Genomic DNA, 23,312 nt, shown 5'->3' on the forward strand with positions numbered 1-23,312 from the left:
TTTTTTTTTTTGTAATAATTATTATTTAAAACTAAATATAAGTTAATAGCTCCATGCAGCAGCAAAATAATTTGAACAATTCATTGTTAATTTTATATTTGTATCAATTTGTTTCAAAAAAGAAATATAATATTAATTTTTTAAGACTAGTATATTATGAAGTTATAGTTTATTTACTTATACTTGAAATGGACAATAATAGCACACTACACCCAGATAAAAACCTCGATCTATATAATAAATTCATTGTTCAATTTGATAAATATATCATTACTATTGAATCTATGATATATTTATCAATATGATAATTTTTTTTCTTGTCTTGAACAATAATTATTTATAAGAATAATTATTTTGTTCGTATTAATAAAACATTATCATAAACCCTTGATAAAATTTCTCTATCAAAATTGATTGAGGTTTTTCTTTGGGTGTAGTCGTCTACGGTAATTAACACATTATCATCTGGTCGTGTTTATCAACTGTCCACCGTCACTATCAACCGGGTGACACGACTACTATATAAACCAGCTCACATCTGACGTGTAGTCTTGATACACTTTATTACATTGTTTTTGCTTACAATATCATTTAGTGTCGATGTGGACCGTTACTTTTGGTAAAGTAAAATGAACTTAAAGTTTTTTTTTAATGTTGAACTTAGCGTTGTGATTTTTGTTCGATATATTTCATTTAAAACCTCAATACCTTGTCAAACTTTATACTAATATTACTTATTATTATAATTAATAATAATTTCAAAAACAAAATGTGGTATAAAAAATGTCGCATTTTGATTAAGCGTCAAAATTACGAACTAAAGTCATATCAAATACACTTCATGCTTACCAATTATTAGTAATTGCATACAACCTACCAACTTTCCAAAAATTACCAATTTTCTTCTTTGTGAAAATGACTACCGTATTAAAAAATATGCTATTTTTGTGTTGAAATTCTGTGTTTTGTATTTTTAAATATCTTACACTGACTTTCATGAATATTATATAATATAATTGATATAGACACTTTAAATTAAAATTTTTTTCCTTTAAAATTTGAATTAGCTTAAATTGCCAATTTTATCATGGATAGTTGTCGAACGGTAACACTTGTGTCTTTTACGCTTTGGCTACCAGATTTAAATCCGCCTGTGGCAATGAATATTTTGTATTTTTTTTTAAGTTAGAACAATTGTGTCAAACCATTTGATTTTTATCTCATTTAGATTCATTAACTTCAATAAATATGAAGGATCTCATCACTGTCGTCTCCCCTCATAAGAAGATATTTTTTATTCATATTAATATTATTTTACTATTTATTTTTTTTTTTTTGTGGCTGCGATTTTATTTTTCAATTCTCACTTAACCTACTTTTTTAATGATATGTCAAATGATTTCAATGCGTGTTTCGTTGAAGATATTACCCTAAAAAACTGAAAAAAAAATCCCTTAATCAAATGAAAAGTAGCTTTAATAGCTTTAACCATACAAACAATTAAAATCATTAATTTCTAATATTTTTAAATTATTTATTGTCGAATGAGATTTGATATGATAAAAGTATTCAACTACAAAAGTAAATCATTTTACTTTGTAATTTATTAATTTTTTAACTCGATTTGTGTGTGCTACTACCAGTCTATAACATTCCAACATTTTTTGAAACATTTTGTTATACAAATCATAAATCTAAAAAAAAAATATTTTTAGTTTCACCTGAATTTAACAATGAATTTTTACAATTATAATCAAATTTTATAATACACTCAATCGAGTAGATATTTTTAACTTTTTTTTATTGTTTTTTTAGTTAAAATAAATTATTAAAATTAATTCAGTTCTGTATATTTCAATTGTAGAATCTAACACCAAAACTTAATTAGATATGGTTACTATGATTTCTATTTAAGTGATCTATTACGGTAAAAATTCAAAAAATATATAGAGTCTTTTCTGACAAATTTACTGTAAATAGGAATTATAAAATATGCTAACTGCATATTAATCTTAACAATACAATTTTTTTCTATTGAATTATGTCAATTTCAAACTTGCAAGTTGAGCTAAAAGTTACGGCAATAAATTCATTATTTTTTTTTTATTATAAACTTTCACAAAAAATGTAGGTTAAAAATGATTTATCCGCCAATTTCTTAAAATTAAACACTATCTACAGATTTGCATCGAAACGTTTCTTATGATAGTGATTTTAGTCATTGTCAAATATCATCTATACTAACTATGCCACGCTCAACTATACCGCGACCCCACTGTGCTACTGTTTTTTTAGGTATAATTCCATGTTATGTACATTGACTGCATCGTTTGTATAATAGACTTACATGATCAGGCTGCAAGGCGATCCCCGCTCGTCAAAAGAACTTTTTTGTATTTTTTTCTTAATTCTTTTAGAGGAAGATACTAATCGATAACAATTTTTGGTGCAATATTTTAGAAGTTATTAACATTTTTATACCTAGGCGTGAGGAGGATTGAGACCGATTAATGTCTAGGGTTAAAAATAGCAGCAACCTCTTCTCACCTCTAGTCATTGCTTTAAATTGCTAATAACTCTGAAATAATGATCCAAAAGTTGTTATCCAGCAGACATTTTCTTAATTAAATTTTATAATAAATTAATTTTCAATTTTATAAGCTAGTTATTTTTAACATTAACAAAATTAAGTTGACACCCCTATAAGACATAAGAAATGAACATAAAAAAAAACGATAACGCAGTGGAGTCGCTGCGCAGTGTGGACGTTACATAATTGTAAGTATAAATGATATTTGACAGTGATAAAAATCATTACAAGAAAGCTTTGATACAAATTTGTAGATAGTGTTTAATTTTAAGAATTTGGTAAATTTCAAGAACGACATTATTTTTCATTTGACGATTACGTCCAATAAGTCTCTATAATGCATTATTATTCTACACTATTATTCTAAGTTTTTAATTTTAATCCAAGTTATGATACAATATTTAAATTAAAAAAAATAAATTATACCAGGAAAACATTTTAAATGCATAAGCTGATTGACTTAGATTGTTTTTGTAATTTTTTATTAAGAATACCTTTAATTTTTATAATTTTCTTAGAAAGTAGGTAAATAAAGTTTAAAATCATAAATCGTGTTACTCTTATTCAATTAACGCTTTTTAAATAAAAGATACAACTAAAAAAAGTTCAACCAAGTAAAATATCAATATAAGAAATATATGAATTTAAAATTTAAAAAAACGTAATTATTACATGATGATGAAAGGTGATGTTAAATTCTGTAAAAACACTATTAAAAAAAAAATGTTTGCTTTTATAAATTTTCCTAATATAGAAATTCATAAAAAAAAAACCTGTAGGACATGACAGATATATATAATTCGAATATAAGTTACTGCACCATCTAAAATGTTATAAATACTGTTAAAATTTTGTGTGTTTGCAATTAAAATGAATATAAAAATAGATATTTTAATGCTAAAATCACCAGAAAATTTTTGAAGTGTGATTGAAACTTAAATTAATAATAAATTGGTTTTAGCACTATGTTTTATATATAATTATTGTCAAATATATTTATAAAGATAATTTTATCATTTAAATAATAAAGCCTTTTGACAGTTTCGAAAAAAATAATGAGAATAAATCAATTTCAACGGATACTATTAATTGTATCATCGATAAATTTAATTATCATCGTGCGCATCCAAATATAAAATAAGACGTCTTCGAACAAAGATAAAATGTTAAAGTTTATTGATCAAATAAAAAAAGCAGCACTTTATTATGCTTGAATATTATAATGATGACGCCAAAAACATATTTGTTCGTGATATTAATGTATTACAAATAAAAATATTCAAAATGAATTTAAGTATTTTCTAAAAGTAAAACCTTATCAAATTTCTTTGGTAGCTTGCATTTAAATTATGTATACTAAAGTAAAAAAGATTGTATTGACTAACAGTAATACTTAACAGAAGTTGTCATATTAATAATTAACATGTTTTAGTTTTACAATATTGTTTTTTTATTATGTGTATACTTTTACTTACACATACATACTATCACATATTACACACGAATTAAGCTATTAAACTATGTTTCATCAATTGTTTTATAAGAATATGTGGTAAATTAAATTTTCCTACATTAATAGTGCAAAATTCATACTGCAAATGAAACATTCTACATGCACATTTTGACCATTAATATAAAAAAAAATCTAGATATTTGTTCATGACAAGATATAATTATTAGGACGTGCGAGAATAAATATTATATTAATTATTATGTTGTAATTTACTTTTATATTTGAGTACATAACTCATCTTATAATTTTTTTCAAGACAATGCAATTATTATTATCAGGTTTAATGTAATATGGTAGCACTAATATTTAGATAATATATTTATTTACAATAGATAATTTAATATTACGATTTTTTCTAGTAGAATCGTTTATGTTTATAGATTGATAAAATATTAATGTTTACAAATTTTTTTTTAATTTTCAGTTTGCTTTAGACGTTTATTTTATTACTATTGTATAGATATAACGTAAATTTTATACCTCTTCATATGACGTCTTGTTGACCTAAACACAGTAATTGTGTGACAACTGACACGACATGTGGCACCATGTCGTTTCACACAAAGGTGTCTATATGAAACGCTAAATCCTTGATAATATCCTTGAACCAATTATTATGCTCAATAAAAAGGGATCTCTATGTTTGCCCTTGGAATTATTTATTTACTGAAAACGTATCTTTATTTCCAACGGGTCACTTTCGTTTGAAGGTCCGCTGTTTGCCATAATAATGAGCGTGCACTGTAATAGGGGTCACTAGAACAAATTCAAGGTTGCTTACAGCCCTCTCTTCATGAACTGTTACTTTTAAAAAAGGCTTAACATATTCCGACGACAATAATATATTTTGAAAAATAGACATAAGAGATAAACGCATAATGTGCACTAAATATAAGAGTCAGCTCAAATAAGCTAAACATTTACTTGTAGTTTAAAAGGAATTCATTGAAGAATATAGTACAGATAATATTTCAGAATTTAGACACTAGCCGCTCTATTACTCTCAAAATAATAACTTATTTGTGAATTTTTTTCTTGTCTTTTTTTTTTTAATCACATGAATTTCTATTAATCTGTTATGAAATATTTTTTATGTTCATCCCTTATGTCTTATAGGGGTGTCAAACTTTATTTTTTTTTAACGGAAACATACATATTTAACTAGTTAAAAAAATAGAAAATGATCTAATAATGAAAATGACTGGTCGATAACAATTTTTAGACCAGTATTTCAGAAGTTTAACATTTTAACATTTAACAGTTTAAAGTTAATATTTTTATACGCAGACGGGACAAGGAATGAGGCCAATAAATGTCTAGTGGTTAAAATAGTAGCACTCACCCCTCACCTCCAATTATTACTTAAAATTGTTAATCATTTTTGAAATACTGGTCCAAAGTTATCATCAGTACATATTTAACTAACAAAATCGAAAAAAAAAATATTTTAAGTGGTTAGAGTTGAACGAATCACCTTGTACAGCAGTGTGCAACAAAAATACCTAATTGTCCACTCAAAATGAACATAATAAATGTTTTATTATAGAATATTTAATTATAGTGTTTAAACATATTTGTCTAATATGTTAATTAAATGGTCTTTTTAATTATTAAGTAAGAATAATATATATATATATATATATATATATATATATATAACGAAAACTTCGAATACAGTGTAAGAAATATTTTTTAATACTAAAATCTAGTCGGAATCAAGTTAATGTACTTGACACCATATATTAATTGTAGTTTATGAGTTAATTCAGCTTTCTAAGCGTATAATTACATTATATGTTTAAACGTTCATTAAAAAAAAGTTTTATAGCTAAACGATGTATAGAACAATATAAAAAAAGACGACAGTATGAGTCGACTTTTCTTTTATACGTAGTACTTAAAATTTCTGATAAATGTTTTCAATGCGGGTCGTTTTAATTTTATGAGCTTCGGTTCTTATGGTACAAGGGAAGCGTTAAACATTTAGCCATCTTATCACAGACTTGTGCTGAATGTTGTTTACTGACGCCGAATTGCTAAGTCTGATTAAACGTTTGTAACAGCATCAGCGGTCATTGAAAATAAATATCTCGGATGAGTAAGAAAATAAACACGAGTCTATAATATTGTGTAGGTAACGGCGGCACGAGCAAACACTGTCATGTATCTCTTGAGCGGTTTATTGTCTTAATTGATGACGTGCGAGGTTCAGATTAAAAGTAAACAGTCGGATTTGTGTGTTGGGGAGGGCTACTTTATTACCTCCGGCCATAAAATTCTAAGTCTCGTTAAAACTGAGGCGTAAACATTATCGTATGGCCATTAATTTTTCGATACATGAGCAGTTCTAATTAGGGTTCTGTACGAAATAGTTTAATATGTTGACCATTTATGTAACTAATGAAAAAATCAAGATTTTAATATATTAAAAAAAACTTTACAGACTGAAAAAATAGTAAGATATGCTAATCCTAATTGTTTCTTTGTTATAGACGTTACTAGGGATCTTTAAATAAAAAGTCCAGCGGGGCACAACTGCTAAAATGGCTAAAGACGCCTGTGGTCTTATTACATACTAATCAATTTCATACTTCAAAACTAAAGAATATAGCTAAATTTTTTTAAAGGAAAATCATTTCCAATCACATATTTAAATAAAATTAATTATGTAACGATAATGAAATTAATGAGCGGTAGGATGATTAGTTATTTTATCGTGACCCTTATCCCGTGTTAACGAGTAAAATTATTTACCAAAATTTAATAATTAATTAATGTGTTGCATGCTTATAATAAATATTTATTAGGTGCTTAGTTGATATCAAATCAGTTGCATAGTATTTTTATTGTGACCTTATTATTAATATTATTTTTAACAAGTAAAGAAATGTACATAAGTTTTGGACTATGATAGAGCATCAGTTTATTTATAAACATTTTTAATCACCAAGTAGTTATTGTACTAAATTTTATCAACTATCAACTTTTATCGTTGTCCACAATTTTCTGTCGAACTTTAGATTATCATATCTGATAACCTGTCTCTAGCGATCTAGGGCCCTAATTCCAAGTAACACAGATAAATGATATCAAATAGTTATTAAAACAACAACTTGTTACAACATAAAAAGCGTTAATATTTTTTCCTGACTATTGGCATAATCATGTATCATTATTTTATATTAATAAATAATATATTTTAATTATCCATAGTATATTAAATTACTAAGACAATATTTAATTTATCATAAATACAATACCTTCTAGTAACTACAAAAACAACAATATTGTTGCATTTTTTTATAATTGAAATACATTTGTGATACATTATACTAATAGTAATGTTTACAAGACTATTAGGATAAGTGATTGCTTAAGTTAATATATCAATACGAAAATTAAAATGTTAATAGCTTTTAGTTCTTGTGTTGAAAACTGGCGATCATCATAAAATTAATAAGTAGTATACATTAGCGTGTTTAAGTAAATTAAAAGAATTTGTTGGCCAGTGAAAATTTATTTTGATTTTAATTTAAAATTCATTTATTCATACGAGTTTCTCTTATATAATATTTATTTATTATTACTATTTTTTTAATTTAAAATAATGGAATCAAAAAAAACTATTATTGATATAACCAAACATGAAAACAGAAGGTAAGACAAATTATTCAGGTACAATATTCGTATATTCGTAAAAAACATTTTAAAGAGTAAGCTTTAAGTTTTGGAATGGAATTCAAATATACAGAATGCTAGAGTATTATTTTGCCCGATTTTCTTTTAGCTACGCTCATTCATACAAATAACTGTGTACAATTTCAAAAATGTGTATTTTTTTACAAATAACGTAAATTTTTGCTAAAGAAATATAAACGTCATGAAATATAATTTAATTTTTGTTAAGATGTACAATTGTTGGACAATGCATACAAAATGGTGTGTTGAGCTCATTTAGTAATACAAACACCCCTGATGGAATACGATTGAGCGGAGAAATATCTGATAAAACTGGGACTATTAGAATAGTTGCATTTGGCGAAGAAGCCATTAAAAATGTCGAATTTTTTCAAGTATTATGATTTATGTCATTAAATTATTGGATAATTAATTTGTATGGGGATCCAGATAGTTTTTAAAACATAGAGTAGTTGCGATATTTACCTCTTCATTACCTCCCCTACTATGATTTTATGTCCATAGAGAGGGTCCGAACCTCATAGACCTCCTGTAAATAAACCACAAAATCAAACACGAGTTAGTTTATCATTGATGGTTCACGTAAAGGATAAATGTTATTATTTTTTTTAATAAGAAATCTAAAAATTATTATTTTAAGTAAAAAATGATTTGAAAAACGTAAATTAAATAACTGACGTATTTAATAGAAGGGAAATATTGTTGCCATAACACAGCCAGTTGTATTAGATGCTAATAATATATTTAACACGACCAAACACAAATATGTATTGAAGATTGGTCCAAATACAATTGTAAAAATGAATGAAGAAATGGATGCCTTCATTTGGGCACATCAAGAGACGATAAAATTAGATGAATTGAAGAATCTTAACGAAGGGGCTAAAGTTGGTAAGAGATACACACTGAATTAAAAAAAGTCTACATTTTTACATACATGGAAGTTTTTAACACATATAATGTAAGGAAAATTTTTGATCATATTAATAAAAAATTTTATATTTGAGTACAAGTTTACAATAGTTTAGAAGAGTACAATTTTGGATCATTTCTTACAGTGTATATTATGTTTAATTGTATAAATCATTGTAGACTTAAACAAAAGAGGAAGGATGAAGTAATTGTTTTTAAAAATGGTCAAAAGAAAAACAATTAACCTCTTAAATATTGCCTGAGTTACGCTAATTTTTAATCTAAAATGTATATATTTTTAATTACCCAAAGGCACATTTTATTGAAACGATCATGAGTTTTAATCAATAAAATTAAATGTTTTTTGTTAATATAAAATTAATAAATACATAAGTATACTAATTAATATATATGTTCATACAAATGCAACATGAACGGCATTATACTTTTAGTAAAAAGGTCCTAAACTTAGTCTAGTAATAGCTAAAATATATTTATAAAAATTTCTTTAAAAAATGTAATTATTCTAGATGTAATTGGAATTTGTAGTCAAAGTAATGATTTGAGAAGAGTGTACTCTCAAAAAAAAAACAAAGAGTATGATTTACGAGAAATACGTTTAATAGATGAAACAAATACAGAGGTATTTAGTTTAATTACTACACTATTGTTTATAAAAACTATTATCGACCAGTCAATTTATAGCACCAATATTATCTATGTATCATTTGATTAAAAAAAACATCAACAGGTGATGGTTACATTATGGGAAGAAAATGCCAAGTTATGCAAAGATATTTTAGGAAAAACAGTGTATTTGTCCAACAGTAAAATAAAATGGTTCAAAGGTGAATTACAACTAAGTACTCAACCAAATACACAGATAATTATAGATCCTATTTGGAACGATGAGCTTAGAAAATGGTACTTCGAGAAAACTCAAGAAAACATAGCGCTAACATTATTGAACGAAGAATCATATTCTGCGGGTAAGCATATACAGTAAAATATACATAAAATATGCCTGTGCTGTATGTATGCAATACATTTACTATGTTTGCGTGACTCGAGCAAATTTGGGGTAACAGAATACAGAATAATATTTTGAAAGGGTAAGATGTATTTTTCTCACGATTAAAAACTTTTTATATATTACAATAAATATAAATTTATAATTTTTGAAGGAGGGCAAGCCCCTAATTTTATTTTTAATTTCTGACCTTAGTAATCGTTTTAATAATTATATATAATAACTATTCATAATCAAAAAGATAAAAATAACTAAACTGGAAGTTTTAAGACCAAATGAATAAGGCGGCTAATTTAAATGTAAAATAATTTACATATTTTGAAAATAGTTTAATATGGTTTTATTAGAAAACAAGTACATTGACACGTCGGCAGTGACGATTAGATCCGAATTAATTTCATGATAACCACACAAGTGGACAATAGTCGCCTGATAAAGATAAACACAATAAACATTACACAAATAATTAAGAATTACAACACGAGAAAAATCGGGACAAAGGATTTGGGAAATTAAAGACCATCGAAAAAATATCAGTATAGATTTGTTTTCTTTGTGTTACGGTTTATTATGAGCTATTTGACGTTTTTTTGTTGAATATTATAATTTAATAATAATTGTTTTGTTTTTTGTAAAAAAAATCGACATTTTCAATATACAAATTAACGATGAAGTACAATTTTTTTGAATACATTTTTTTTACATCATTTTTAAATTTATCAGTAATATAATTTAATTGTATTTTAAAGTCCTGTTTTAGTAAAACAAGTTTAAAAATGTTCAAATTCCTAAAATAACGATTTTTAAGCAACTATAACTTATTAATCCTCCAGTGGGACAAAAAATTATATTATAAGAATTTCACACAATATTGTTACACATGTTTACATTCTATGGTAAAAACTTTAACTTTGTTATTTTACCGAAACATATTGGTTTTTCTTTAAAATTACTTTAAATTTATTATTTTGTAAATTATTATAATGACTCAATATTCAAAACATTATTTTCTAATTATTTATTAATTTTGAATTTAAAGTCAATTCTAAATTCATTAATTACTATTTACAAAAAATAAGTAAATAATTTAACTATTTAAGAATTCATATTATAAAACTTTTATAACAGACAATTATACACAATATATATATTTTACTTGAAACATTTTGTTTCATAATATTGAGCGGAGATGAAGTTTTACACTTAATCGAGTATTTTTTCAAAGGTACTATTCTATGAATTTACCTTGTGCCTGGAGTATTCATAACTTTGTTTTAACAGTTTTTCGTATTCATTAATTTCACCTGAAGGAACAAAAATATATTTTATTCGTTTTATATGTTTAACACAAAAATTATACAATGCTATGGAGTTAATATAAGGTTTTCACGCACATTCTGTAAGCTATGTTTAGTAACTTAATTTTTGTTGTGCTATCAACACCATCACTTTCCGTGATAGACTCAAAAAAAAATTCCACTCAGCACCAATTCCAAAATCTTCACTGATGATTTTTTTATGAATATATAATATAAACTAATAGTTTAATTGTTTTAAGTGCTATTTACTCGGACAGAATTTTGTAAATAATATCAATAAAATATTATTATTTTTAATATTTGTGTCATTTAAGTACTTCTATTGCGATTCCTCTAGAGTGCAGGTCACGTTAGCAGGTTATAACCTGTTATTTATAAATAATTATTTATGTCAATTATTAAAATAACTTTTTTAAGTAAATTGAATTTTGCAGCTGTTTTAGTGAATGATGAACATGCAATGTACAAAGAAATTAAGGAAAATAACAAAAATGAAAGGAAAAGATGCTTTGAAACTTTGAAGGAATTAAATAAGGATGAACAACTTATAAGTAACAAAAGGAAAGATATACTTAAGAAGCTAAAAGATCTAGAAAAAATTGAGACTGTTGTTAACAAGAATATTGAAAATATGAAATAAAACTCGCGATCAATATTTACATTTTTTTAATTAATCATCTATGTATGATCTACAGTATAAAAATCATTTAATTTTTACTTCATCATTATGTCATTTATTTAAATTTTTGTATACCATTATGATTAATATAATCCTAATTTAAAATTAACAAAATTATTAGTATTTAATATTTAGTGATTCTCAAGTAATTTCTTATAAAATAGATAACAAGTTCTCAATTATATTATAACAATAACAGCATATCAACCATTTAATTAAATATCTGAATTGTTATTATTAGGAGTAAAATTTTTTACTATAAAAATTTTAGTTACTGATATTGGTTTAATAATTATTAAATATATATATATAATATAATTATTATAATAATTATAATTAAAGGTAATACATCAATATTTAGTTCAAGTCTAATATTCTTTTGAAGCCAAGTTTATCATAATTAAAAATGTATCCAATAATTACGAAAAACTGGTTTCAAAACTGGTTACAAATGTCAATAATAATTTATGAAGTCAATATCTAAACATGAAACTAAAAAAAAAACTAAACTTTAAAGCTCTTTCATGAAAGAACATTTAAAGATATAGTTCTAAAAATCTTCAATGCTCTTTAACTGACCTATGTGATTTTAACAAAGTCCTAAATAGCAAAAGTCATTTTTCTTCGTTTTCAGAAAACGCATTAGCAAAAAAAAATTGAAATAAAAATTCGTTATTTTTATAAATTGTAAACAATTTTACTGACTTTTAAAAAATTCAAAATTTAGAAAATTATAATTATAAAAATTTATCACTTGTAGCTGATATAATTTTTAATATAAACTATATTAAAAATATATATATTTTTAAATTACTAACATTTTAGTAATTTTTTTGTTGCTTTTAGAGTTTAATATTTTTAATATTGTTATTTGATAGATTAAGTGTCTATTCAAACAGATCTTTTTAGGCCACTTTATATGATTTATAAATTAAGAGAAAATAAAAAAGTAATATTTTCTAGAATGTTTATGCTGACATTTTTTTTTGTTCAAATTGTTATAGTGCTCCGGCATAATATTGAATTCTTCTGATTAATATTTCATATTAAAGACATTTTAATAATACGTTTATTGATAACTAATAAATCTAATTTAAATAATTTTTAAATTAACCGTTAAATTTTGAGTTTGACAAAAATTTAACTTATTATTTTATATACCATACTATCTATAATATCTTAAATTGAAACATAGTAAACAATTTGTAGATTGTATAATACAATTTTAAGTCACAAAAATGTATTTTTAAGTTATTTGAAGATTTGTTTAAAATGGGTGTTATGTGTCATCTACTAAAAAACGTTATGATAGTATTATTAGGTAGATATAGTTTTTGCACTTAAAAAATATTTATTTACATAGAAGCCATTGAATTTTAAGCGCTATTTTACTTTCCTGAGAAAGTCTAAAATTAACTAATCAGACTTTTTTTACTTAGTATATAAAAATTTAAAAGGTTAAAGCGTGCAACAAATATTTTACTTTGAAAAAAATGTAGTTGTCCTGTGAAAAAATGTAGTTTTTGTCTTCCTTCTTTTAATGACATCTGATGATAATTATTATCCCTGGAATTTTATAGTCAGCTTAAAATATTTTCGAGAAATTTAAATTTCACAGTTGTAATTAGTGTAGTTTTTAAACAATATTTTATTAGTATACTGGTAAAACATAGTCTATTGTTTTTTAATTTAACAGACGATTGAATTTGCTGGTAATCCGAAAAACTGCGTCTATTATTTCTATTATATTATTGTATTCTGTGGCTATTTTCTAAAAACTTTTATGTTACTTTTAGGATCTTTCAATAGACCATAACAATTTAAGCGTTCAATGGTGTCTTACAGAAATAAAGTGCAAAAAACAAACTTTTCCGATATAATTAACTGGTAATTTTTTAACACATGCCATATAACATTTTTTTTTATAGAAATTATAAAAAATATCAAAATCCATTTTTGTAACATATCCACTTGTGGATACGAGTCATAGATATAATTCAAACAATAGTCATTTATTAACAATAATTAATATTAAAAATATTATTTTTTATTATTATTTATTAATAAAAATTTGTCCGTGAAGCTATTTTAAAATATTGAATAATAAATTAGATAGGAAGAGTTTAACACATTGCTTTATCTTCCCATCTCCTAAAAATTAAATTTATTAATGGGGTTATGAATATTTAATGAGAGCTAAAGCCCCTTCAGTCCCCATGGCAAACTACGATAATTACAACAATTTAGATAAGTATGTAAAACTTATGATAGAAATGATTTATATATTAGACATTTTTTTAATTTAAAAACATTATTTATCCAAAAATCTCTTTTTAAAAAGAAGGGCTTAAAATTAAGTAACAAATTAAAGTTGAAAAAAAAAATTGTTTGCCTGTTTATTATTAGTTTTAATAAAAAATATTTGTTTAATATTGTTATGGTGATCCGGTGTTTCTCGTTTTTTATTTCGATTACGTTTCGTAGTTTTAAACAACAAACTAAACAAAATTTCAAGTTCATGGTATGCGATTTATCTATATACTTTTCAACATTACATTACTATTGTGAATTATTTCTACATATATGAAGGCTATTATAATTGTATTTTTACAATAAACAAACAAAATTATTTTCTTATCTTAGATATTTGAAAATATTGTCCTGAATTATATCTTTTGTTGTTTAGTTCTAAAACAATAAAATTCTTTTTACCCAAGACAATTTGCAACTAAGGTCCATAACCAATGTTTGTCAAAGCCTATTGCTTTTTACGATAAACATTAATTTTAAAATAAATAATTTGATAATTAAATAAAAGACATTGCATGAACGATTTTTCGTCGAAATTTATCACATTGACTTTTTATTTAAATTATTATTTGTAGTATAAATAATATTTAATGACACAAAGCAGTTTACGGGGTAAAATTCAACACACATATATATATATATAAATTGTTTTATCAAAGCAATTGTTTGATATTAGTTGGCTGCTAAGATAACAAAATTTTCTCAGTTCAAATTACAAAATATGTTAAGAATGTACAATGTATCCATTTTACGTTTAAAGTTCAAGATAAAAATAAATACATACAACAATAAGACATAAAATTCTACCACCTTAGAAAAATTTGATAATTAAAAAATTAGTATTTTATTTACGAAAATAGAGCCATAGCTTTAAAATTTATGTAAAGAGTTCAGAATATCATATTTCCGTTAAGTGATGGGAAATAGTACTAAGTAATTTTTACTGACAACTTCTATTTAGAAATATCTAGTTAAATATTGATGTTTTTATTAGTCTTAAAAATGAAGCAATCAATATGTTAATTAGAATTGTAATTCATTAGGAAATGTCTAATAAAAATTTTAGCTACTTAAAAAATAAATACTGCGAGAAATAGAAATATTGAGTACTCTTACTAAAATGTTAACCAAAAAATAAGTTGCCAGAGTGAATGCAATGAACAATTAATCATAGTTGTTCAAATATTTTTGTAGATATTGTTTTTCGTAGATAATAAACTGGAATAGATTTTTAACAATAACTGTTACAATATTCAAAAGCGGTTTTAGATCAAAGATCACTACCACATCCCTGTGAAAATAAATATTATTTTTATCGTCGATTTTTCGGAGTTTAAAACACATGGAATGTTCAAGTATCACACATAGGTTGTTTGTTTATCTATTCATAAGCCGAGTTCGGTGTGATATCAATTTATTTTCCTAACACCTCTTGGGTGCCCTTTTTGTACTCATTAATTCACCCGTTTATTTCGAGAACCTATGGCGGACCCAACAAATAAATGTTTTTGTAACGTGCATTATAAAGATTTACCTTCCTTATTAATTTATTGAAAATGTGTCGGTTTTCACGCACCAGAACACGCGCGATATTTAAAGCCTCGTAAATTGAGGTCCTTCAGCAACAAATTTTAATACATTCAACACATAGGGATGAAAACCACACACGATTTTGGGGTGATTTTGACACACAGAGTACCGTCTGTCAACGAACATAGACCACTTGACATTTCATGTGTATTTACTAGTATAAAATGTACGTATGAGTCAACACTTAACTACTTAACACTTTACAGTACACAAACCTGAAATATTTTAGACCATGATAATATTTACCCTAATTAATGTTTTTAAATTATCGTAAACAAATTAAAACAGTTCGACCACTCACTTAGGGAGAATCGACTTTAAATACATTTTCATATGAGGAATATAAAAATAATGTACAACTACAAACAAATTAAATCCATTTTTTATTATTTATTAAACANAAAAAAAAAAAAAAAAAAAAAACTGTAAAATTACAAAACATTTATACCAATAACATAGTCCATAAATTAATTGTAACATGTAATAAATTTATAATTTTAGTTTTTTTCAATGACGTACTCGAAATTTTTAATTGAATTCTTATTAAAATGCTGGATATGTAACCCGATTCCCGTAAAAAGCATCACTGAACTTGAAATGTTTGGTTATTTCACGTCCAAAGCTTTTTTTGATTTTTTTGTATTTTTTATACATATTTAAATTTTTTTTTGGAGATTTCTCCGCTGGTGTACCAAAATCAATCCTATAACAAGAAAAATTGAATAATTATTAATCAGTTGTATGATTATTATTAATTTATATTTTGAAGATTTAAAAATATTAAATGAATTATTAAGAGTATAAATTAGTAAAAAGTTATTTCTTAACAATAAAATAAAAACAAACTTATGACTGTTAAAACAATATAATAATTGTTCCAATGACGTTCTTAAAAAAAGAAAATTGATATATGGAAGAAAAAATAATAACTATTTATTGTAATTAAAACGAAAATTACAGCTAAATAGCGAGTAAAACTGTATTGTAAGATCAATATATATAAAAAAAAGAAAATTTTTATTTTTATATTCATTTTCAATAAATAAATGTATTAATTTACGGTAAAATATTATAATAGCGTGTAATGAAAATAAAAAAAATTTTAATACAGAAATTGATTAAGCTTTATTGTTTATATGATAATAAACAATCAAAACATAGAGTAACATAATAGATTTTTCAACAAAATTATTTCCACAGACTTAAATCTTACTTTATTGTACAAAATGTTTATATTTAATTATCAAAAAATAAAAATAAATATAATTTATATAAGTTACTTTACAACATTTTTATTTTTGAGATTAAAAAATGAACTTATTGTCCGTGTACTTAATACAAGTCGCATTAGTGACTTGTATGTAGTGAATATTACCTAATTTAAATTATACTAGTAAAGATTTCTGTTATTGAGTTGATATGTGGGCAGTAAAATAATAATAAAATTCACAAGTTATGCTAAAATTATTTATTTTAGGTGTCCGGGTTTTTTGTTTCATAAATCCTGGCGTTGATATGAAAGCATTTTATTTTTAAATTTTCTAGACGATATCACTCCAAAAACTATTCAAATAGTACGCGTAAAATATGTCAACAATATTGATTATTTATTTGTATAAAAATACTTATATTTAATAATTATTGGTATTAAAAAAAAACTTATCATCAATTTAACTTAAATAGTAAATTTTAAAGTATCCTTATAAAAACGTGTTGCATCGTTTTTTTATAAAATAATTAAGTACTTACAGTTCGTCGCGGCTGACACTACTGCCGGTGGCTACGATACATTCCAATAAATCTGCCATTGTTAGTACTTTTTTTTTCGAAAAATGTAAAACGATAACTGAGATTAATGATACAATCCAGTGGTCAAATTTGTAATCTTATAGAGTAGTCATTGGGATATTATGATAAAAAAATATTAATTTTTAATAAAGAATTATTTAAATTTGTAAAGACATGGTTGTGAGAACGTAGTTCAAACTACATATGGTCGCACGGTGCTGACTGCACAGTAATTTATAGAATACACTGAGATTTCTATTTACAATCTGTGAAAATAGGCACCCGCCAAAGTTTAATGTTCCATCGATAAGCCGAACCTTGACGACTGAATATCGGTGTGGACATTCCCCGATTTTTCTAGATAAAATTAAATTTCGATATCTACTAATCATTAAAATAGAAACAATTTTATTAAACTAATGTTTTTCTTCATTGGTGCAAAAACGGTTGTATAACAGACGTATTGTAAACATTTTTTTTTCTTCAAAAATCATTTCTGAATTATATAAAATAAAATTTAATAGTTTCAAATAAACTATTATATTCAGCTGTAGTCTAGACATAGTGCAAAAATACTATTACTATGTTACATAATATTTATTTTATAGTGATAATAATCCTTTTAAATCCTTAAATTTATTTAAAAATTAACTTTCTGGCATTTGCTCCCAAGTTAAGTATTAAGAAAAAGTACAACCAGAAAAAAAAGAAAAAAAAAGAAAACTTATAGTTTACGACTTATTAATTTGCGATAATAATTATATAATCAGTACTGAATATAACATGTTACATAATTATAAAAAATAATTTGCATTTCATAACTCGGAATAAATCTAAATAAAGTTAACATTTTATAGGCTGCGTTGTTATTTAATGATGTTCAGAAAAAATAATTGAATATTAACAGCTTTTGAGATACGTTTAAATAATTTTTTTTCTTGTAACATTTTTTATTAAAGCAATTGATTTAACCCAAGTGATCTTTGGCTCTCTTAGATTTTGTATATGATTTAAAGAGCCTCTCTACAAATATTGTTATATCATCTAAAAATAAAGTTAATGTAATTTAAACTAAATTAAATGACTAAACAATAACGAGTAGAATGTGAAGTTAGTTAATTCATTTTAGTTAAGTTATATCAATTTGTTGGATTATGTTCCCAAATTAAACAACTTAGGTTGGTATAAATTAAAAAGTAAGACTAATAAATACATTATAATATACTTTAATAATCATTTAACTTTTTTGTTTTTTTTTTATGTGTACATCCTTAGACCATTCGGGGGAACTAGCCGTTAAGCATTACTTCCCCCAGTTGTCTAATCATGCTTACTTCACCTTAAAAAATATATAGATTTTATTTTCAATAAATAAAAATATTGATTATTGTTAACCATTAAAACTGTCTCCTAAAATTATAATAATTTTGAGAATTTTTTTCTTGGTTATTTTGATTATTATTTATTTATTGATTTATAAATTGATATTAAATCAATGAAAAATATTTAATCATGGTTATATATTTTTGAGGTTCATTCTTTATTAATTTTAAGGGTACCAACTTAATTTTTTTTTAATAGCAACATACATATTTAACTAGATCATATCATAGAAAATGATATTTGCAGTATTTTGCAAGTTATAATACTTTAATAAACAAATTGATTTATTTAGAATTTTTTCTTACTATTAACTTGATAATTATTCTGGTTCATAAAAATAAATCAATTTTAATATTTATATCTTTAAGAAAAAAAAATATTTAGCAAATTAAGAAAATAGTCAAAGATGTCTTGAACTGGTACGATTAACAATTAAATACTAATCGAAAAGTTAAAAAAATTTTTCAACATTATTATTCGAAGTAAAATCTTCTAGTAGTCAATAATAAATCAATCATCCTAAGTTACTATAAGTACATTGTAGGTAAGCATTCACAATATTTTTTACTCTTTTATAAATTTTAACTATAATTACTTCGGCCTCAAATACCACCGCATTTTTCCACTTTATGCTCTTCAGTCCAATTGTTAATTGTTCACGTCAATAATTATTTGACCTATAAAACGGAATCATTTTAATATAAGTATTATTTAAGATATAGAAGACATAAATTTCTATAAACTAAAAATTATTTCTTTTAGGTATAATCTGAAGATGAGTAAAAATTACAAAAAATAAAATATGCGTAATCATAGGCGTATTTATGGGAGGAGGGATACGAGTAAAAACATCCCCAGGATCTAAAAATATTTGTATATTGAACCATATGAAGGAGGTAAAACAATTATTTTTATGTAAGCCCCTCCTAAAAAAAATAAAAGGTACTGTTCCACAGTGTCTAATAATAGAAATATCAAATAGAAAAGTTATCCGACGTTGATAAATGCTTATCTGATGAATTTATGTTATGCTATTATTTACAATGTTAATGAAGGTATACATATGTATAACTTTTGAGTACAATTACGATTACAAATATTGAATTAGCGAGTTGAAGAGAAATGAATTAGAGATGTGCGCTAATAATAATATATTGACACATTTTTTTTTATTGCTTTATCAGCCCATTAAGGGCCATAGCGGTCTTTCCCAAAGGAGGAGGTTTCTTAACCATTTATACTCCGGGACGGGTGGTTAGTTCGTTGCCGGAGAGAGGGGTGGCAACTCCAATTACCAAACTGATCTCCTGTTCGACAAATAAAGCCGCCCGTGACCGAGATTCGAACCCGAGGCAGTGCGCGTCAAACACTGCTGCGTTACCGACTCGGCCACACCGTCCCTCTATTATGACACATACTGTAAATTACATCATAATTACTAGTAGCATAGAAGTATTTACTAGAGAATACAATTAATTTGCGCCTAGCGATAATAACTACATTATGTAGTTACATACATATACAACAACCATACTAAACGTTACAAAAAACGATGATAAATCTGGTAAGATTATAGGAGTGACCAATTTTAAACGTTTAAAATCAATAAAAAAGAAGTAATTGAAATATTTTATTTTATAACTGTTTTTGAGAGTTTATGTATTGTGAATTAAGAATATTTATATTTAAACAATAATATTGTATATAATAATGAATGTCCTTTTCAAGTGGATGAACAACAAGTAAATGAAATATTTGCCGGCTGATCGGCGTAATTTATGTGGAATACTCAATGGCGTAAACAGAAGGACTATGAAGAGTACACGGAAAAACAATGCGTGTCACTTTTTTTAAGAAACCGAGATTTTGGGGACAAAAAATTATGATGTATTTTTACATAGGGTCAAGTGGGGTAAATGGAAATGAAATTTACATGTTTTACAACTTTTATTAGATTCATGTAGTAATAATTTTTTTTAATTTTGGTTTAGATAAAAACTATTTAACTATATACAATATGTGTCTAACATTTCAATCAAACGTTAAAATAGTTGATTATTTTAATAGAAAAAATAATATAAAATTTCATAAAAAATGTACATTTGCCCCATACTTCTGGGGTAAATGAAAATAACTATTTCCAACAGCAAGTGTTATATTGAACAAACATATTGGGCAAATGAAATTGTTCTGTTACAGCTATCATTATATTATTTCATATATTCGATACCTACAAATTTCCATTTGTCCCAAATAGTATACTGTGTATGGGGTAAATGCAAATTAAAGTATAGTTGATAATGTTATAAGCCTGGGGCAAATGAAAATTTGTTTGAATTACATAAATTACAATTAAATTAGTCAAATAATTTGGTAATCTTTATTATTTTAACATAATTTAGTACAGTTTAATGCTTACTTACTATTTCATAAACTTTCAAAATATATTAACAGTCTTTTGTTTTCATATAATAGTGATAATAATAATTTAACATAAAAAAGAACAATGTAAAGTAAAAATTATAAACAAAATAACAAACTAACAGCATTTTTAGTTTCAAAATATATCACATAAATTAATGTATGTAACATAGTGCCTAAACTGATTATTTTTCATCGACATTTATGTATCCAGGAAATGTGTATATCGTTTTTCTGTTCTTCTTATGTTCAGTTGGTATTGGTAATATTGCAAGAATCATCTCTACTGTAATATCTGACAAGTCATTTTCAACAATATAAAAATCAGTTCCAATTTCATTATTTTTTTTTAATCCTCGGACTAAAATATCCCCATCATCTTCATCTATACGTTTAACTAAACATACATACTTAAAATGTTGTTTCTTACGGTTCCCTCCAATAAAATCTATTAAAAGAAATACTCCAGGTTTTATTTGAGACCAAATTGGTGTATTGTATAAAACTTCTTCAATACTTAAATCTAATGAATTGTCATTACAATCATCTCCTGATGAATGATAAACTCATCATCAATATTATCAATTGATTGTTCCAACACAATATTTTGTACATCTTTAATAGCTTTCTTATGTCTCCCAAGTTTTCTAGGATATTTGATTAGCTTTTTCTTTGAGGTTGCTTCCTCCAATTATTTTAACACATTTTTATTTGTTAAAACTTCACCATACTTTGTTACTCTAAGACGAGGAACTTGGTCTTTTGTAACACAAATTGTATTGTTAGTTTTATATTGTATTAATTGAATTGAAAAAATAGATATTATATCTTTTGGGTTTACTGAGATATTATTACTTGATGTTAGAAAAATTTAGTCCATAAAAGTGTTTGACATTGAAGGTTCTAATGAAATTTTATTTTCTACAACTGTTAATATGTTTTTTTTTATATAATTACGCACTCTGAAGTTGAAAAAAAAATGATAAAGATCGTAATATTTCAAATTATATTTGTTATTAATATTTCTATTTACCCCAAAATCAAATTTCCATTTACCCCAATTGATTTTTATTTTGTATTTTACAAAAAATATATAATTTCATAGAAAAAGTGATATTAAACTAGTTTTAGGGCCGTATAGTAAATAAGTAAATATGAAATGACAATTTAGTTCAAACTGTACTGTTCTACTTATATTTTTGATGAAGATGCCCTTCTCAAAAGCCGTTGAGCAGAAAATATAATCTAAAATAATCATAAACACTTTCTCGAGTGATAACAATTTGTACATATCCTCAAATTTTCCATATTTTTATCATTGCACAATATTATACCTTATGTGTACTGTGGTTATAATATTATCGAATTCTATAATCACTAATAATTTATTTTAAATAATATTTTTTTCCTTTTGCCCCAATTTACATTTACCCCACTTGACCCTATGTATTGAGAGATTTTATGCATACACTGTAAGGGAAAATTTGGATAAATAGTAATGATAATATTATACTTTATACGAATTTTCTATATTTTATGTTAAAATTACACAATTTGTATACAAAAATAACGTGTATAATAGAAGTACCTTTATGACGTATGGGAATTTTCGAATCATTTATTATAATGTAATGATAATTAATTGTTGTGAATAAAATTAAGTTTAAAACTTAAGTAGTATTGTAAAATTACTCTTATGTATTTCAATTGATTCGGCATTTATGTTTACTTCTTTAAAAATATAAAATACGACGATATAGTATTTTTAAAAAGATAATATTTTAGTATAAAATAAAATAATATTTTTCCGTTGATGAGATTTTGAAAAAAAAATTTTTTTCGTGGGGCTTTCTTAATGAATAAAGTTTGAACACTTAGATTCTTTTGAACTTTGCTTTATTTAATTAATAAATAATTAAAAATAAACTATTTTATCAGATATCATTACTATTGTTACAGATGTTTTTTACTATCATTATCAGTAAGACCCAAATAGTCAATGTTATATATTGATAAATTTATATAGAAAAATTATTAAGTGTAACGACAGAAATGTTATAAAAAATACATTTTTTCTT

The 23,312-nt window shown here is 24.6% G+C and overlaps 1 protein-coding gene and 2 long non-coding RNA genes across 8 annotated transcripts in view; 2 read left to right on the plus strand and 1 right to left on the minus strand.

Annotated features, from left to right (window-relative positions):
* The window catches only part of LOC126904106 (replication protein A 70 kDa DNA-binding subunit-like), a 15,906-nt gene extending 4,119 nt beyond the window's left edge, over positions 1-11,787 (plus strand). The window contains exons 1-6 of one of the 5 annotated variants that reach the window (XM_050682839.1): positions 7,559-7,760; positions 8,011-8,176; positions 8,492-8,693; positions 9,245-9,357; positions 9,466-9,703; positions 11,498-11,787. In XM_050682839.1, coding sequence (XP_050538796.1) covers positions 7,711-7,760; positions 8,011-8,176; positions 8,492-8,693; positions 9,245-9,357; positions 9,466-9,703; positions 11,498-11,703 — 975 coding nt within the window. In that variant the 5' untranslated portion in view covers positions 7,559-7,710 and the 3' untranslated portion in view covers positions 11,704-11,787. Of the gene's footprint in view, positions 1-7,558; positions 7,761-8,010; positions 8,177-8,491; positions 8,694-9,244; positions 9,358-9,465; positions 9,704-10,091; positions 10,163-11,497 lie in introns of those variants that run through there. The other 4 variants (XM_050682855.1, XM_050682847.1, XM_050682833.1 and 1 more) reach the window with 4 other exon arrangements.
* A 4,279-nt stretch (positions 11,788-16,066) lies between these two features.
* On the minus strand, positions 16,067-18,128 carry LOC126904196 (uncharacterized). Its single transcript, XR_007703689.1, has 2 exons — positions 17,392-18,128; positions 16,067-16,345 (listed from the first exon to the last, which is right to left on the minus strand). It is a non-coding gene; the product is annotated as an uncharacterized LOC126904196 (long non-coding RNA).
* A 200-nt stretch (positions 18,129-18,328) lies between these two features.
* On the plus strand, positions 18,329-21,939 carry LOC126904201 (uncharacterized). Of its 2 annotated transcripts, none has more exons than XR_007703691.1 (2): positions 18,329-18,626; positions 20,542-21,939. It is a non-coding gene; the product is annotated as an uncharacterized LOC126904201 (long non-coding RNA). The 2 variants fall into 2 exon arrangements; XR_007703690.1 differs by having other exon boundaries at positions 18,329-18,608.
* The last annotated feature ends 1,373 nt before the right edge of the window (positions 21,940-23,312 follow it).

Source organism: Daktulosphaira vitifoliae, unplaced genomic scaffold, assembly GCF_025091365.1.
Source record: "Daktulosphaira vitifoliae isolate Bord-2020 unplaced genomic scaffold, ASM2509136v1 Scaffold_1, whole genome shotgun sequence".
NCBI classification, from domain to species: Eukaryota; Metazoa; Arthropoda; class Insecta; order Hemiptera; family Phylloxeridae; genus Daktulosphaira; species Daktulosphaira vitifoliae.